This window comes from Hermetia illucens, chromosome 4 (genome assembly GCF_905115235.1).
Source record: "Hermetia illucens chromosome 4, iHerIll2.2.curated.20191125, whole genome shotgun sequence".
Lineage (NCBI taxonomy): Eukaryota > Metazoa > Arthropoda > Insecta > Diptera > Stratiomyidae > Hermetia > Hermetia illucens.
Window position 1 is genome coordinate 123,343,157 of NC_051852.1, and position 19,102 is coordinate 123,362,258.

Below are 19,102 nucleotides of genomic sequence, written 5' to 3' on the forward strand. Positions count from 1 at the left end.
CTGAAAAAAACCTAAGTAGCCACCTTGACCAGAAGGAGAATCCCGACCCTGCGTCCCATATCGATCGGCGAATTGACTATAGAGCCAAAACCAGCGGTTAAATACCTTGGTTTAACGGTTGACTCGAAGATGAGCTTCTTTGACCAAATCAAAGCAGCTGCGGAAAGGGCTATAACTAGTGTCGCAGCCTTGAGTCGGCTAATGGCGAATGTTGCCAAGGAGCGCAAAGCTATCTACCGCCGTAAGGGCGAGAACTTAAAAGAGGTGGTTGCCCGTGAAGAGCGTCAACGCACCCTTACCGAGTGGCAACTCTCTTGGCAAAATGAGCCAAGAGACAGATGAACTTCGCATCTTATCGACAATTTAGACTTGTGCTGAATCGGGCATGGGGTTGTCAGTCTCACCTGCACAGGATTGGGAATGCGCGATCTCCTGATTTTGTGTTCTGCAATGGAGTGGCGGACGACGCTGAACACACCTTTTTTCCTTGCGAGAGGTGGGACGGCTTTCGTCAGCAGCTTTATACAGACACAGAGGAGCTCTCTCCACACAACATTGTCAGAGAGATGCTGAAGAGCGCTGACAGGTGGAATCGTGTTGCGCATTATGCTCGGGCTTTTCTTATTTTGAAAAAAATTGATAGTAAGGGGTTCCCTGAACTAGCAACTGCCTTCCTCCCCTCCCCTCCCGTTGAAAGCGAATCCCTGACTTGAAAGCTCCCAAAGCCGAGAGAGCGGGAGGGCTAACCCAAAGTAATGTATCAAACGGTTCCAGGCTAGTTGTCTGATGACAGGGAGGTATTTAGTTGGTAGTCCGACAGCGTACTGTTTCGGGAGTCCAACATTCTGTGCGTAAACGCATTCACCTACCCTACTCCCAAAACGGCTCCTTTCCATCTTCTGCAGCAATTTTAATGTTACGTTACATGCCTCGTAAATCGCCTCCTAACATTATGTACGTTAGCAGAAAACAAATATGCGATAAAACTAAAACCTACCGAAAACTGGAAAACTCGTCAAGACTGCCACGAAAACGAAATTCCACGCGAATACACAAATTCTAGATTTTTTCGCATCCATTCGCATCTCCTGTTGGCTAGCTGTTGTTGCCCGGTGACCCAAAAATTATTCTTGCTTGCAATGTCGAAGCTACACATCCAGTTGTTCCTGTGATAGAACAATAGCTCGGCTTTTTAAGGAATGGAACTTGTAGAACAGAAAGGAGCGAATTTGCTTTTTGCTGAGGTAAATCCAAAGAGTATTGCTGAACGCGTTGATCACCGAAATATGAATTTAGTTAGCTATATTTGGATCTTCCTGCTCAATAAGCTGCGGAGTTATTCCTGGCAGCCATGCCTACATATGTATATCGTGAAGCTCGACAAACTACTCTGACTAAGATATGAAATAATTAATAATTGAGTATTACATTACAATAGCAAGACTGGAAAAGCAAAAGAAGTTTCCTTTACAAGATAACAAATACCATTCCCATTGCCGGCGCCATATTTCGGGAACCAGTTTTCCTCTTCACTTGTGGGAGAATTCGTCCTTTGTTCGGTGGAACTACTGGTTTCGGAAATACGGTATCAGCGACATAATTGACAAAATACTGTAACCGAAAAGGTAACTTCTGTTTTTCCAGTCTGGGACAAAGGTCATGAAGCAAGTCTGCATGCCATTGATGAACTCTGAAGACGTTTATTGGACTACAAGTGGCGGCAAGTTTCCTGTGTTTTTCGCTTCTTCAGGCTGCAACGTGAATATGAAGTGCCGTCATTAGCTCGAGACGTTTCCAAGCTACTGCACTTTATTCCACCGTTCTCTAAGCGATGGGCGCAAACAAACTAATCTCTAACCCAAACTTGCCAACATCTCGAGCATTTTCCTATCGCAATCTTGAGCTATTAAGAACCGCAGATAGCGGCGACAAGACACAATTAATCTTCTGAAAGAAACACAAGCTGGAGCCTTACCTGCAATTCTCAAGACCGCCCGATCGGCCGGATCCAGTTGAAGAATGCTGAGCGGCTTATCTTTAGCCCACTCGCTCAGGCTTTCCCGATCCATCATCATCGCCGCTGAACGTGGTTGGCGTTGTCGTTACTCCGGTTACCACGTTTATTCACCTTTTGCCGTCGTCTTCACCTGCCACTTCTCCGCTGACTGCTCGTTCCGATGCAATATAAGAAGTTTTCACTTAATAATCCAAAACAATTGTCTGCTAACGTAAGACATTGCAATCCTCTCATTTACGAGCCAAATTCGAATGGAGGCAGCACTTCACTCACTTCTCGTCGCATCCCATCCGTCCCCAGGAAATATTGAATTTTCGTTGCAGGCGAACGAGGAACTTAAGACTGCACTGATTCGGGGAAGGGATCTTCACTTCTTTTGATTTCTCTGCTATGAATTGCACTTATCCACTCGTTGACAGGCAAACACTTGCACCAAGGGTTGAAAGGAACAATCATAAACAAATGGGGCTAAAATAAGAACACTTGCCACCCGATCGGGTCCAATTCACTTCAAACACAAGTTTTCCACTTTGTTGTTACTATCCCTGAACAAAGCATTTCCGCCCCTAGGAAATGCACTGCATTGGTTCTCGCCACAGCTGGGGTGGTGCGCGAGGCGGAGGGGTGCAGGCGAGATGCCGCGGTCGATGACAGCAGCACTCGATTCCCTTCAATACGTAGTCCTTGCGCTGCACCAACACTCGTCCGATGTTAGGGCACGACTCCCCTGTTGGCTGTGGGATTAAGGTCCTGCAACCAAAAGGAGACTTAGAGGTTATTCAGCTGATTGAGGTCAGGCGCCTCTGCGCCACCCTCGTTTTCCTAACTAATTTCGTTTCGGCAAGGAAAAGGAAAATCTCAGCACTTCAGCACAAAACTTCTACACCCAACGAAGACGACGGAAAGGATTCGATTTCGTCCTCGCGACTCTTGCGAGGCTTCGATTTCTGCGGGCCACTAAACACGACTCACACGTTTGGAACTTGGCAAACGACGGCGTTAGCAGCAAACCACAAGACAAAATTCGTATTTCGTTTCTAATCCAATTAGCACCGTCGCAACACAGGAAAACGCTCAAAGCAATGAAAACACTTCTCGTCCGAAGGTAATTTTGGATCAACGAGAAAAAATCGACAAAACAGCGGCGACCACACTCACTCTGACCCTCCGTCGACGTTGAACGCCGGTTTATCAATGCGCCATGTGACGCGTCGCACAGTTTTCGTGCCCCTGAAAGACGGCCGAGTTCTCTTCAATCCGTCGCCCTCGCGCCTTTATCACTGTCTCTGTTTTGAATGTTGTTTTCATGTTGACTGAACGTCTCCGCGGCGTGCAATGCACTTTCATGCCGGTCGGCGGCTGTCAGGCAAACAAACGGTTCCCGTAGTCAGTAAGGAGAGGAAAGTTGAATGACAGCGTGAACACACTCACAACCGGTTTTTGCCCACTGGCGGAGTACGGAGAGCGGGAAGCTGCGAAAAGTCGACCCTTCCGCTCTTGGAACGGAACCAACTCTCTGGAATTGAAACTGCAGTTCTTGTTGAATGTAAGTTGAAAGCGACTGGAGTGCAGCGTTCGTGTTGAGGAGGTCATGTACTTTCAACGACAAATTGGAAAGGCAAATGCAATCGTGGGATTTGTTTTGGGCCGGCGTTTCGTAGGCGAACCGGTGATTTGTTATTGTTGGATTGAGTATTTGTCGAGCTTGTTTGCGGGGGTCGCATGTGTTTGTTTTCATTAATAACTGGAAACCGCTCCCGTTTTTAGAGAATTGAAATGTTTGTTGAATTTTTCAGAATATTTTCATTCTAGGGGATCATCTCAAGAGGTTACTAGGCGGGGTCCACAACAAGAAGACTACATACATGAAATTTCTTTTACCGGCGCAGTGCTTAAACTTTTATGGTGGAAAAAAGCATTGCACATGTTCGACGTTCTTAGATCACTTGCCCTTGAACAATTTCACGCATTTACTCAGGTGTTAGTACCGCGTATGTGACGCAGTGGATTCGTGTGCGGCCACGTGGTTGCGAGCACCTGGCGTTGCACAGCTGTTTATAATCCTGCACAATACGAATGAATGGGAATGGAGACTGAGTTGGCTGCGTTTGTACGCAGCACGAAAATGTGTCGCTCACCCCAGTTCCTGCGACACATCGGGATGCGCAAACAGAGAAGAAGACTCGCAAAGTGATGGAGCACCGGCGAAGGAAACGGCAACCAAGACAGTACCATGCAGTCCTATAGTTGCGGAAAGAGACGCAGTGGAAACTGCTTACACTCACCAGATAGTTTTGAATATAACCGGGTGGGGGCGCTATCCACTACTCTGGCGAAAACTGAAGAAGAAAGTCTTGTCAAAAAATGCGCGGCAGCTGTGAAGCACATACGGCCTCTGACGTTCCTCCAAAAAAAAGGTAAGCAAAGGCGTAAAAACGGACTGATGGAGTTGGAGGAACTCCTGGAGAAAATTTTGTACCACCTGCAGACATGGAGAGCAACAGAAAATGCGCTTCCCGTTGAGAACACCTCGAGCGCTAAACGGAACGCAGATAGCCCGTTGCAGAGCCAACTGTGTCAAAAACGAAAGAAGAAAGGGGCATCTGACGAAAACTTCACTCAAGTACTCTCCAGGGGACAAAAGAAGAAGACGGAGAGGGACAAAAGCAACAACACGCTGCGTCATCAGAAAAATTTCTGCTTAAAATTAAGGCGGATACGAAGAATGACGCACTAAAAGAAAAGGTTTGTGACGAAAGAAGACTACACCGCGAGCTCTGCTTATTAAGTCAACGGAAGGCGAGACCTTTGCAGAAGCCCTCAGCGAAATCCGTTACAAGATCAAGCCCGAAGATAGCGGAACAAAAGTGTCTTCCATTCGAAAAATGAAGAGTGGTGGAGTCCTAGTCGAATAAGGCCCAAGAACAGTAAATAAAGGTACGTTCAGTGAAGCAATCAAGGGACTTCTCAGAGAGAAAGTTTTCGTTTCTAGCCAGGAACCCACGCGCCCTCTGGAAATTCCAGACCTTGACTGCCTCACAGAAATAAAAATCCGGGCCACTCCATCAAAATGTTGCAGATGTTTGAATTAGGAGCACATGTCTGCAACCTGTCGGGGAGTTGACAGAAGGGTAAGATACAGCAAATGCGGTCAGGCAGATCATAAAGCGAACACCTGCAAAGAAAAAGAGAATTGCATCCTATGCAGGGACCGTGGCGCGTCTGATGAGAACGTTGCGCAAACTGCGCAGTCTTCAGAGCAGAACTGGAAAAAGCTAGAACGCAGCCAACATGATTTACATCCTACAAATCAATATGCACCGGAGTGCAAACGCTCATGACTTGCTACCGCAGTTCGCTAATATCAGGTACCGCTGCCATCTGCGTTCAGGAGCGCACCCACCTGGAGGTTCTTACCAAAGGCCGAAAAAATTGCTTTGTTTGGATTCGATGTTTTTCAGTGTCTATAGGTATAACGCCGAATGAGATGATGCCGGACTTTCGACGGGGGTAACTTCAATTCCAGAGCACTTGAATGGGGTATGCCTCACCCAGACTGCAGCGCAGTAAACAGGAGCAAAGTTCGCTAGTGGGATGATCTGGTGGATGCGGTGAATGGGGATCCGTGGAGACTCGAGCACAAACTGGTAACCCGACAAATCGGGGCTCTGTTGAAACCCTGTTCACTTAAGGTCGAACAGATGGACCGCACTATATAAAAAAGTTGGAAGAGCCAGGCGCCAGGACCCGATGGCATCCCAGCAGAGATATATAGTACAAACTTGTGTTCCAACATCAGCCAGACTTACTGCTCGGCGCATCCAACCCTGGCCTGAAAGGGATCATTTTCCCTTCTCACTAGAAAATGGCGGGACTTGCGCTGATCAGCAAAGGGAAAGACAACCTCGAGTTACCGTCTTCATCACCCCCGTTGCCCTTCTTGCTAAGGAGCGTAAAGCTATATACAATCGCAAAGGAGAAGAGACATGGCAGGTAGTGGCTTGTAAAGAATGGAAACACACCCTAGATAAGTGGCAATTGTCTTGGAAAATTGAAACTAGAGGCAGATGGACTGCGCAGCTCATTGGTAACTTAGGTGGGTGGATAAATTGGTAGCATGGTGAGGCTAATTATTTCCTTACCCAGTTCTTAAGTGCACGTGGAAGTTTTAAATCTTTCCTGCACAATATTAGAAAAGCACCATCTCCTGATTGTGTGTTTAGCAATGGAGCTGTGGACCTTTCTCTTGTGGAAGGTGGGATGGGATTCGTCAGCAGCTCTATTTAAACACAGGGTATCTCTCTCGAGACAACATTGTTGAGGAGATGCTGAGGAGCGCCGACAAATGGAGTCCTGTTGTGCATTACACTCGACCGATTGTGACGCCGGATGGCAGGGGGTTACTTAAACTACTAGTTACCTTCCTCCTCTCATCTCCCATCGGTGAAAGGAATTCTTTGATTTGATGGTTCCGTAAGGCGGGATAAATCGGGGGTTCGCCCGAAATAATGTGACAAATGGTTCCAGGCTAAGACTCTAATGAGGAGGAGGTGTTTAGCTAGCACTCCGAAGACATATTGTTGAGGGAGTCCAACACTCTGTGCGTAAATGCATTCACCTACTCTACCCCTCTCTCCATGCCAGGACTACTTTGGTTAACAGCAGACAAATAGCCCTGCGGCAAGACGGTCAAGTCTTGCCACTTTACTTAATTTAAATGCATTGATAGCCAAGGTGCTTTTGCTTCTATTTGAAAGAGCAGTCCATATCCGCACGTTACCGCTGCAAGCCATTATACACGAGCGGCAGGACTTCACCGGATGTGATATGTTTTTAGAACCGTAATTAAGTGCTCCTTTCACCTTTTAAGCCGCTCATTATTGTGAATGAGAAGTTGACGGTTGACGCCGGGGTGGGACGATCAAGAGATTTGCAACCATATGCAAATTTATTAGTGATGCTGTAAACGATTCTGAGATCATTGCGTAACTTCCGCTTTCTTGACCAGCGGAATATTTTTTTCGTCATGGCGCACACTCCAACACTACGAGAACTGAAGGACGCAACGCGAAAGCAAAGGTAAACCACCATTAGACGATGATCTCTTTTGGAACGAAAGCACAATAATCAGCCTATAATGCTGAAACTACGCTCAAGTTGGAGAAGATGAGTACTTTGGTGGCCCCTGATGACATTATCGAGGAGCACATAAGCCCGGATGTGTCCGGATAGCTCAGTGGTTAGAGCACTAGGCTGTCATACGGAAGGTCGCGGTTCAAATCTCACTGGTGGCAGTGGAATTTGCATCGTGATTTGACGTCGGATACCAGTCGACTCAGCTGTGAATGAGTACCTGAGTCAAATCAGGGTAATAATCTCGGGCGAGCGCAATGCTGACCACATTGCCTCCTAGTGTACCGTTACGGTCTTGAATGAAGTGCTCTAACACACTTCAAGGCCCTGATCCAATATGGATTGTTGCGCCAACGATTATTATTATTATTACATAAGCCAAAGATTGTTACTGACAAGTCCGTCCTCATCCGAGACATGGATGACGTTTCCATAGCAAGGGATGCTAGCCCACAAATTACGCTGAAGAGAGATAGAGTCAAAGAAATCAAGCTGTAGGACGTTGTAGAACCGGCATAATCTTGGGATGCAATCAAAGGCTTTAGAAAAATCCGTATAAATGACGGACACTTTCTGCTGTGAATTAAAACAGGAATTTGGAATTTGATAAAGTCAAGAAGGTTAGACATAGTAGGTTGGCAATTCACAACGTCAAATCGCTCGTTCGCTATGATAACACCTGAATCAACTGTCAACCAGTCGTTGACCTACCTGTCAAAACAAAAGGAGAGAAGTGAAATAGAGCGGTAGTCCACCGTTAGGATCTCTGTTTTTGAGGTCCTCTTTCCAAAGGTGAGGAAAGTAGCATTAGGATTCTACAGTGATGCAGCCCGGTCCTTGACACAGCGTAAAATAGAATACTCGTCGGAGAGCTCAGAGTTTACTATTTTATTATCAGCCCAGGTTTCTAGAATACATATGATAGGATATTGTTGTGTCAACGCAGATAAATTAAACGTAGAATAATCGGACACTGAAGACGGAATCAGTTACATAGGTCGACGATGCAGTCGCACAGCAGTTGATCTGCACGTTGATCTGCCTTGCGCCAACCTCGTCACCTTCCAGCGACAACGAAAAAAGTTCACCTTTAGGCAAACGTTGAATGTACCAAGGAGTAGATTCGGATGATGGCGCCTTCGACACTGTTGACATCAGCCAGAAGTGAATGCATACTGAATAATGCGTATTCGTATTTGTTTTGCAGAACGCCAACTTTTCGGATAACCAATTAATAACCGAGTTCCCATGGTTTCCCCTTCGCCTCGTCAATTAGTTCCTACCAGAAACAAGCTTTGCTTCTACTTATAGCGCTGCGGAATTTTGAAAGCTGATCTGCTCTCTGTCATTCTCGTGCATCCCTCTACCCGGTCATTCAAACATGTGCTAAACGGCGGGGCTTGTGGGAGAGCGCCGGGCTGGTGTACGCCCACCACTTCGAACGTGTTGGTGGTTGCTAGTCGAGAAGGCTTCCAGAAATCCAGAAGGGCCAACGACACCAGTGATTTCGACGGGAAGATTACGTCAAAAATGTTTATTTCGCGGCATGAGTGCCGGAAAATTGTGTAGATGCGGTATCTAAAACTATAAGCCCCGTTCTCGCCATCATTTCGAGGATCCGTTGCCCCCTGCAGTCTAGATGTAGCAAACCATATTCAAGTCCCCTGGAATTAAAATCAAAGCTACCAGGGTCCGCTCTTCCATACCGGAAGCAAAGTAAAAGTTCGGTATTGTCGCATTCGGTGTTGGATGGACGCTTAAAACGCATCCCCCGGCCTTGGGTCCGAATCCGAAGTTAGGCGCCGTCACGGAACCAAATTGCAACGGAACCTGATAAATCGAAATGCTATGAGACTGAGTTGTTGTTCCAATACTGCTCGATGCTTTTACCCACACAAGAGTTGTGCTGGACTGAATACCGCTTCGATCCCACGGTATATGCAACAATCTCATAAAAGGAGTAACAATGTCTAAAGAGAACGGAACTCTCTTTTTGGTTGCAAATCTTCACTTTGTTTCCTACTTGCCTGCATCTACAGTAGATTGTAGACGTGTGCACGTACTCTAAGCAGCTTCGTACATAACATCCAACTAATTCTGATTTTCCCATTGTCAAGAGGTTTCCTCACGTTTTAGTCTTTAACAATTCGCACAGGTGATATCTACACGGGCATTAGTTGTAGGTAAGGCCGTCAACATTTGGGATTTCTAAAGAGCACATAGGCTAGAAACCAGAGCCTTCTCTGCCAGTAGCCCTTTGACCGCATCACAAAACATGCCCTAACCGGTTCTCCTGGGATCTAATTCAATGAGGACTCCGTCACTCTTCGTTTTCCGTAGGGAAGGCACTTCTGCTCTACTGCCTCAGGATTTAATCTTATAGCGCAGCTCGCTGAGGACTTCTATAAAATTCTCGTCTTCCGTCGGCGAAACGAGTAGAATTGGCGATTCAGTCATCCTTCGTTTCCTTGCCCTTTCCTTTGTTGCTCCACCATTCTGGACCAGGTTGTTTTTTGTCTTTTGCTTCTGTTTTTTCTTTTTGCCCTGGGGACTACCTGGATGAAATCCCCTTCATATGCGTCTTCTCCTTTCCGCCCTTTCCCCCAGTCGTTTGGCTTATAAAATGTTCTCAGCGGGAAGTACGGTTGTCTCTTCCTTTCACGCGTCTTCTGTTACTGTCCATTTCAGCTTATAACAGGAAATACCGTCTAGGAGTCCTTCGAATTCCCGGAAAACCTAGCAGCCTTACCTAGCGTGCATGTATAGTGGCTGGTAAGAGATCAAAGCTACTTACTCGGACGCCTCAGGGACGCCACTTTCCGTAGCCCGAGCGATTCGCTGAGGAGAAGGCGGGACAAATCAGCGCTGTCAACATCAAATTTGATATCACCATTAGTAGACACTACGCTATCTTCAATGCTCCGCCTGTAGATAGGAAGCATTCGTCATTTCGGAGGCACCAACTGGGCATCATAGCATGCCAGCGTCTTGTAGCACCGACAACACTGTGTGGCCTTCCACTTCCATCTTCACGACTTGTATTTGGTGAATCTCCAAATGTCCTGAATTCATCGCTACACTTACAAATTCAGCTCACGTAATGTTTCATTGTCTGAGGTTAATCAAGGAGGTTGGGGATCGTCATGAATTTGGGCACCAGAACCATTCTGCGTATTAGTATATTACGAAAGTCCGATGTGAAAGCTCGTTGTTTGCAACATGAGGTTTTGTAGATTTCTGCACGACAGTTCCATTTGTACGTAATTCACAAACGTTGCTTAAGATCTGACTCAGGTCACCCACAACTAAAATAAGTCAGCTGATATCCGACCTACACCCTACGAAGTAAATTCCTCTTCTACCACTGACAGTTGACCCTCAACTTTACGTTCCGAAAGGCATCGTCCGAAATGTCCAGCTCCAAACATATCGGTCAGTAGGAATGTTAACATCAACATCAATTGAAAAACTCAAATAAAGTTCTACGTTATACAACTTTCAACGAAATTCCCCTATCTTCCATCGTTTTCTAGATTCGCACATTTTTTAGGTTGGGTCATTCATTCTCAGCCCTGTGCTTTTAAAAGCATTCATTGCAACGAAAATCCACTTTTGTAAGCAGTCCTCACATCCTTACCCACGTTGACTTCAGTCCCAACACTGCAAATAACTCAGACCCAAATGTTTTCGGAAGTACCGATCTCAGGTTTAGCCTTGCCAACATTCCAGTGTTTAACTCCGAAAAGCAACGCCGGGAACAGCGACCAGATGCCAGTTTGCATGTCGGAAGGACTTGATGTATTACGGGGATAATGTTTTCTAGAAACTGACTTTTCATGGCAGGTGATCCTGACGCCCAACCATCTTTCTAATGTTTCCATGGTAATCATCGGAGGATTCATTTGGTCACTGTATTTTAACACGTAATCGCTCCCCAAAGTCCATATTTGGTAGTACATCACAAAACTACTTCTTGAGGACGTCTCTGAACTCCACCCAATCGCCACTACCCCTACTTCGCCACCAAACAACATGTGAACAGGTACCAATAATACCATTAAAATACAATACCCAGATTTCTCAGTTTCTGGAATTAATAAATACAATAAATAGATAAGAAAACTTATCAGAATAAAAAGTAAACGCTTTATCATTTTATGATCCTTCACCGCGCTCATTGAACTTATAGAACAAGGCAAACAAAATCATAATTGGAAAGTTTATCTACAAAATTTACTATTGCAGGTGAAATCTTTTATATTTTATCTCTCAGCACCTATCTATTTTGTCAGTTAATACTAAACAGAAAGAAAGGACTAACGGTTTCGCTGAGGGCAAAGGTAACTCATCAGACGCTACCTCACCTCTGCCCTGGGAGCAGCGTGATCGAAAGTGGCAACATGTGGAAAACGTTCCTTAAAAAACGTGCCTATTTTTGTCAATCCCGAATAACTACAATGCAGTTAAAAATATACAAAGTGAATGAATATAAAATTGAAAATCTGAAATTGTTTTCATTCTTTTTTCGCTATCTAATCTTTATTCAGCCTTGACATGCTGCTGAACGTCCTTACAATGCCGTCGCATTCAAGACAAAGTTAAAAATAACCTATATCACTGCGACTGCTAATTATTATCAAAGTACTAACATGTGACTGATTGAATGCTGTGGCGTTAATAGTGGCGGCAAAATGTTGGTGTTTTGCCAACGTGATTGATCCGATATTTATTACGGAGATAGATTTTAATTACGCTGCCGAGTGCAAAGTTTAGAAAGCATTTAGTTGGGCGGTGATTTCCTTGATACGTAGACCTTTGGGGGTAGAGAATATTCTTCTAGACTTCGTCTAAAGGCTCTTTGCATAAGGGTTAATAATCAAATAGCACAGAATCGAGAAGAGAGGGAGGGAACTAGAGGACATATCATGTAATCAACAAGGATGAAACCCACTCACTTGGGGATGATTTGCAAATTTGAATTAAGAACTCAGTCGGAGCTTTGTTATCTCCTATCCTAGCGCAGATCTCCAGCAGCTCGTCACTGGTGACTGGCGGTATTGCAGTGTCGTTCCGAGGTTGCTGGAAGCTGTCTATGCCCTCCTCTTGCTGTGGGAATAGCCCCTGGATAATTTTTAACAAGAGTGAAGGGCACGTAATCTGCGGAGGTGATCGGCCTCTGAATCGCCCCATCACGATTCTATAGGCGCTGCCCCACGGGTTTACGTCCGCTTCCGAACAGAGCTCCTTAAAACTTTCTCTCTTGCTCCGTTGGATGGCGAGTTTGAGGGTTTTGCAGGCTTCTTTAGGGGCGTGCTCTTTTTGCCTTTAGTCGTTCTGACTACCGCCCTCTGAGCCGCTCTTCTGGCTCGGTGACAGGCTGATCGAAGGCTGGTCAGTTCAGTATTCCACCAGTAGTTTGGTCTTCTACTGGGGAATGAGCACCTCCTAGGCATGGACGCGATGCATTGGGCCACATGGACAGCTCTTTCCGTTGAGGTGCCTGCTTTACTAGGTTGGTCTAACCACACCTCTATGAAGGTCTGTTCATCGAGAGCTTTAGCAGACCAGCCTGACATCTTTCTCAGTTTCGAGCATGATGGTCCTCTGCCCGGTGCCTCCACCCATAGCCCAAAGAAGATTGCCTGGTGATCGCTGTGGGTGTAGTGCTTGCTGACGCACCAGGACATATCACGTGCCAGTGCAGGGCTGACAAAAGTTAGGTCTACGATTGGGGCAGACCCTCCTTTCTGGAAGGTGTTTACATATCCTTCGTTGGCCAGAATGATATCCAACCGTGCGAAAGCATCTAATAGACTGCGGCCCCTTACATTTGTCTCTCTGCTCTCACTCTCACTCACTCACGGGCCCAAACATTGAAGTCACCAGCAATCACCCTTGGACTAGGACCCCTTGCGTCGAGAACAAGACTGTCAAGCATTTCCCCGAATTCGGGCAGTGTCTGGCTTGGTGGGGCATAACAGCTGTACACATATACCCCGTTTATTTTCGCCCACACAAAGCCGCTGTATGTCTGTGTGGCTTGTCGACCACATGCCCATATCGCCGCTCCACCAGTCGAGTCTGTAACCCATACGCCACCGTGACGGTTTGTACAGGGTTCGTTAATGATGACAATTTCCACCTCGGATTCGTAGATGGTCTACTCGAGTAAATCTTGAGCGACCCTACAATGATTGAGGTTTATTTGAATAAACCTCATTTTTTCATTGCAGTTAGCGCCTTCTTAAATTCCGGGCATTTACCACTTCCGGCAATATGCCGGTAATGCCATCCCTTAGTTCCTTCGCATAATAAGCATTTGGGGTCCCTATTGTACGCTTTGGCAATATGGCCTTTCTCCCCACACCTTCTGCATCGATCGGACCGATCAATGCCGCTGGTGCATACCTTCGCGAAATGACCAAACGCGGGGCACTTGAAGCACCTCTTTAGAGAAATTTACTCTCTCAGACGGCAAACAACCCATCCGAATTGAACCTTCCCGGCTGCCAATAACCTCTGCGCTGCGTCCACTGGTAACCGCAATGTGGCCGTTTGAGTACTGCCATGCGGAAAACCCGCAAACTCACAATGGACTCTTCGGCAAGTTCCTCCAACTTGAACTGTTCCATCAAGGCAGTGCCAATTTTTTCTTTGGATGTCACTTCATCGAGATCCTTGCACTGTATATAGACCTCATGTTTTTGGGTGGGTACTGTGACATTCTTTCCAAGTGAGTTCTTAATCTGAGTTCGAAAGCCATCAGTTTTCCCCAGGCTGCTTTTTTTTCAGCTCAAATATGAGATCACTCTTTTGGGTCCTTCGAATCTTGCTGACATTTCCGCCTAGATCTTTTAGGTCGGGGTCAGCTTTGACATTTTTCAGTATCTCCGCGTAGGAGAAACTTCCATTGCTGGACAACAACAAGTTTTTATTACTTCAATTAATTAATCGTTGGAAACATCGCATAATTTCACTCTGATCGAAAGAGAGAGTTTAAGGCTATGCAGCGTCCTTAAAAGGGATGAGTCGGTCAAGTTGTACTCTCTTAGAAAGCCCGACGGTAATTTCACGAGCTTCAGACTGAATTCAGTACAGACCTTCTTGGAAGTACACCACGCGGGAGAACGGGTGAGAGAAGTGGCAGGAGAGTTGACGGTTCTTGCAACCCCTTCAACACGCAAGTGCTGCAAGGGGAACTGTAACATTGTGAAAGCGGTTGTTACTAATGAATGACAGCTGCCATACTGTCCTTTGAACATTTCAAAGCACCTGGCATGGATGGCATCTATCCGGCAATGCTAAAGGAGGGTACGAAGCACTTAGAGCAACATCTAAGAAATATTTTTCGAGGATGTCTTGCTCTGGGCTACGTGCCTTCCTCTTGGCAAAAGGTTAAGGTAGTCTTCATACCGAAACCTGGGAAAGATGACTGTTCTAATCCAAAGAACTTCAAACAGATCAGCTTGATTTCATTCTTGCTGAAACGTTTCGAGGGACTGGTGGAGCGTCACATTCGTGGAAACGCACTTAGGACGCACCCACTTAATGAAAACCAACATGTTTACCAGCGTGGAAAGTCCTGTGAGTCGGCTCTTCGCTCTTTGGTCACAAAAGTAGAGGATGCAACTTTGAATGGTGAGTACGCCATGGGGATGTTCGTGGACATTGAAGGGGCTTTTGACTGTGCGCCTTTTTAAAAACTTTGTGATGCCGCCAGAGTGCATGGTGTTTATGATGTTTTAATTAAGTGGATCCATGCTATGCTAACGCAGAGATTGCTGTGCGCTGAGGTCGGTGTCGATCGCTACCTGACTGCAGAAGCAACGAAGGGCTGCCCGCAAGGAGGTGTGTTTTCGCCACTTCTGTGGAGTATGCTGATCAATTCAATACTATGCGAACTGCAAAATTTGCCAATACACGCTCAAGCTTATACTGATGACATGGCTGCGCTTGCTGTTGGATCGGGATCTTGGAACGGTGTGTAGGAATATACATCGTGCTGTTGATTTGATAGGCAGCTGGTGCCTCAGACATGGTCGGTCAGTTAATCCAAATAAAACCACAATGCTATTATTCACAAAAATGAGAAAACTGGATGGACTTTGCCTCCCTGAGATGAGGGGTACTACCCTTCAACTCTCCGAAGAAATGAAATATCTGGTAGTCACTCTAGATAAAAAACTTCTTTGGAACAAACATGTAAAGGTAAGTATGAAACGAGCTTTCACAGCTTATGGGCTGTGCAGACGGACCTTTGCCTCGACTTGGAGACTCAGGCCTCATGTGGTAATGTGGATATACGTTGCTATCATTAGGCCGATGTTCGTTTATGCATCCGTAGTGTGGTTGGTTAAGGCGAGACAAAAAGGTTTTTACCGTAAACTAACCGCATTGCAAAGAACTGTGTGTCTGCGTATCACTGATGCCATGAGCACTACATCCGGCACAGCTCTAAATGCACTACTCAATTGGCAGCTCTTGGATATATTTATTCAAAGCACTGTAATGAGAGCAGCTCATAGACTAATTCGACTAGATCTATGGGGAAACAGAGCATTGGAAGAGTTACTGGGAGTACTAAATCCAGTTCTTATAATGCCTTCCGATTCTCGTGTCCACATACATCTGTTTGGTAGAAGATATGAAGTTACCCTGAAGCGTAGAGAGAACTGGGAAGTACCAGAGGAATGCGTGGCGGGATATACGGAAGTCTTCTACACCGATGACTCAAAAACAGAAGAGGGTTCTAGAGCCGGAGTCTACCTCTCGACATACCAAACTATTCCTGCCAGAATCGAACATGCATACCGCAAAGTTTATCCTGTCGAAAAGCAGGAATTACTGAAGATGATACGTGTTCCTCCTATAATGAGGAAGCGGAATCCACGGAGCATTCCCTATGTGAATGCCCCGCCTATGGACGCATTAGGCATCAGATCTTTGGTGGCGATGTCCTCCAGTTCCGACGGGTAGCATCACATTCACTAACGGAAATCCTGCGATACGATAACGAATCCGGAATATTCCTTCCTAAAATATTATTGGGTACTGTCACTGCCCAATGTACTCGTAGGAATATTTACCTCCATCGATTTCTGGATTAGGTTTGCTCAGTAACCCTTGTATCTCCTCAAAACGTCATTTACAAAGCACCTGTGCCTACGTAAAGCGTCTAGTAGAAAAAATTGTTTTGTTTGCGATTGTATATGTATGTCATCTCTTTAAATACATGACTGTTCCGTTATCAAGGTAGTTAGTGAAGATATGGAAGCATGATTAGAACTTTACGTTTATCTTAACCGAATTAGATTAGGCAACTGCGTCATTGCAGATTAATAATGGTAGATAATATATGATCGGGAGAATAATTTGTGTTTGATTTCAGATTTAAAGGGAATTTCGTTAATACATATTGATTTGCGTATTCTCAATTTTGTGATAAGAGAAAAATTCTGAAATCCAACGAGTGATTAAAGCAAGAGTGTTGATTCATGCTCCATTTTTAGAGTTTGGTAAGCTGATACAATGCCTTGGATTTTTGGGCACTTGGTTCGCACGGAAGATCGTACGCAGGTTCTATTAAAAGTCACCAACATCGCAATAAATAAATGCTGCAAAACTGGCCCCTAAGTTCTCCTTGGCAGTGGAATAGGAAACCACCCATGCGAAATTATCGTCAGTTCACCCAAAGGTTCTAAGGTTTTGACGAAACTTGGTTCATGCGACATGAGTGACGCTCTATGGTTAACTGCAAAGATTACGGCAAGTATATATACTTGATAAAAATGATCCTGAAATATGATAGTGCTGCAGGTAACCTAGCGAGAAAGTGGGTAAAACATGTACTGCATGGAAATGGTCATTCTTCCATCTATAGTACTGTAGATCGTCCATTCATCTGGAGAATGTAAACATAATTCGCTGACGAAAGCGGAAAAACTCAAGAAATCACATCAAATGCTTTGTTTGGTTACTGATTAGTTTCCAAAAGGTGCTCCTCATGGAGGAGAAAATTTTCACAACCGAACCTTAGTAAGACCATCCAGCTCTCAAGAAAAACCAGCAGAAAACGGCATCCGCAAAAGTCATTGTTACAAGGCGTTCAATAATGATCTGGGTTCCTATCTTTATGGCTCAGTAAGACCGCACATCGGAATATTCGGTCCACTCAACAATCGTATTATGTCAACAGGTCCTTTCAGGCTTTTTGGACGAACACGTTTGGCCGCCAACCTCACCGGATTACTCAATGTGGTCCACCTGGATTCTTCTCTCGAACGCGGCCAAGAGTTCGAAATTTTTCTTGCTAAGAACCAAAGTTTCCGAGGAATACATGAGGACTGGCAAGATCATATATAGTAAGAGCTTCGACCCTATGGTGAGACGTTTCGAGCGGAACAGTTTTTGTGCGCGGATTTCATCATCGTAGCTGTTATCGGTTGCGATTTTTAACCCTAGATAGGAGAAATTGTCAACGATCTCAAAGTTGTATTCTCCTATCTTTATTCTTCCCGTTTGACCAGTGCGGTTTGATGTTGTTGGTTGGTTGTTTTTCGGTGCTGACGTTGCCACCATATATTTTGTCTTGCCTTCATTGATATGCAGCCCAAGATCTCGCACCAATCGCCGCCTGCTCGATCTGGATGAAAGCAGTTTGTACGTCTCGGGTGGTTCTTCCCATGATGTCGATATCGTCAGCATAGGCCAGTAGTTGTGTGGACTTAAAGAGGATCGTAACTCTTGCATTTACCTCGACATCACGGATCACTTTCTCCAGGGCCAGGTTAAAGAGGACGCATGATAGGGCATCCCCTTGTCGTAGACCGTTGTTTATGTCGAATGGTCTTGAGAGTGATCCTGCTGCTTTTATCTGGTCTCCCACATTGGTCAGGATCAGCCTAGTCAGTCTTATTAGTTTCGTCGGGATACCGAATTCTCTGATGGCCGTGTACAGTTTTACCCTGGCTATGCTATCATAGACGGCTTTAAAGTCGATGAATAGATGGTGCAACTGCTGTCCATATTCCAACACTTTTTCCATCGCTTGCCGAAGGGAGAAAATCTGATCTGTTGCTGATTTGCCTGGAGTGAAGCCTCTCTAGTTCATCTATTACAAACTACATATGTGCATGCATTAAGCAGTTGAAGTCCATGCGTATGTATTATAATCTTAGAGCTTTTACCGATAAGAACTTTCAGGATACACGAAAAGAGCACCAATTATAAGCAATTCTCTACACTAAATAGAGATTGAAAATTCTGCAACATGAAGAAGATTAAAGATTTCATGATTATCGGCAACGAAATCTTTTTCAATTAAGCTAATTTTTGTACAAAAAATTAGGTTAGGGAACAACTCTCCCGTCTGGTGAGTTTTAATCTTTTCATCCTTTGTGGCTGTATTCAGAGCAACAAATAATTGGGTGATTAACAGCAGTTCCTTCTTTTTTTAAAGCATCAACCATTGATGGGGATCCGCTGATTATAGATAATTCTCATTTGGCATTTGAAGGTTCAGTTGTGTTTGCGGACATGACTTAGTTTTAATTTTTTCGGCAGTTCGAACCAAGATACGCAATTGCGGTTAACTTGGACTGGAATTGACTAGGCTTCATCATCTGTCATTGGTAACGCAACGGTAGACAATTAAAAATCAATTTCAGCATACAGGGGATAATCTCATAAAACCATCAAAGGGACAATGATGGCAAATGCTGGTCAAAATTAATGTGGTGGGATTATCCAGGGGAGATTTTCACGTTTCGTACCCAAATTTGTCAAACTTTCGTTCCAAAACAGGCTGAACAGATCTTGAGGTTGTTAAGCAGAATAATATTTTTTGCAGATTGCGTCTGCCTTCTCTTTCAAGTTTTTGAAAAAGCGCTCAATCAAACGCCCCCCTCAATGTCCACGAACAGCGCCATCGCGTACTCACCCTTCAGAGTTGCA

The 19,102-nt window shown here is 45.2% G+C and overlaps 1 protein-coding gene across 5 annotated transcripts in view; it reads right to left on the reverse strand.

Annotated features, from left to right (window-relative positions):
* Nucleotides 1-19,102, reverse strand: part of LOC119653756 (dystonin) — a 525,582-nt gene that overhangs the window by 499,804 nt on the left and 6,676 nt on the right. For 4 of the 5 annotated variants that reach the window (XM_038058717.1, XM_038058714.1, XM_038058716.1 and 1 more), the window contains exon 2: nucleotides 1,976-2,767. In XM_038058717.1, the coding sequence (XP_037914645.1) occupies nucleotides 1,976-2,075 (100 nt within the window). In that variant the 5' untranslated portion in view covers nucleotides 2,076-2,767. Of the gene's footprint in view, nucleotides 1-1,975; nucleotides 3,175-19,102 lie in introns of those variants that run through there. The other variant, XM_038058713.1, reaches the window with a different exon arrangement.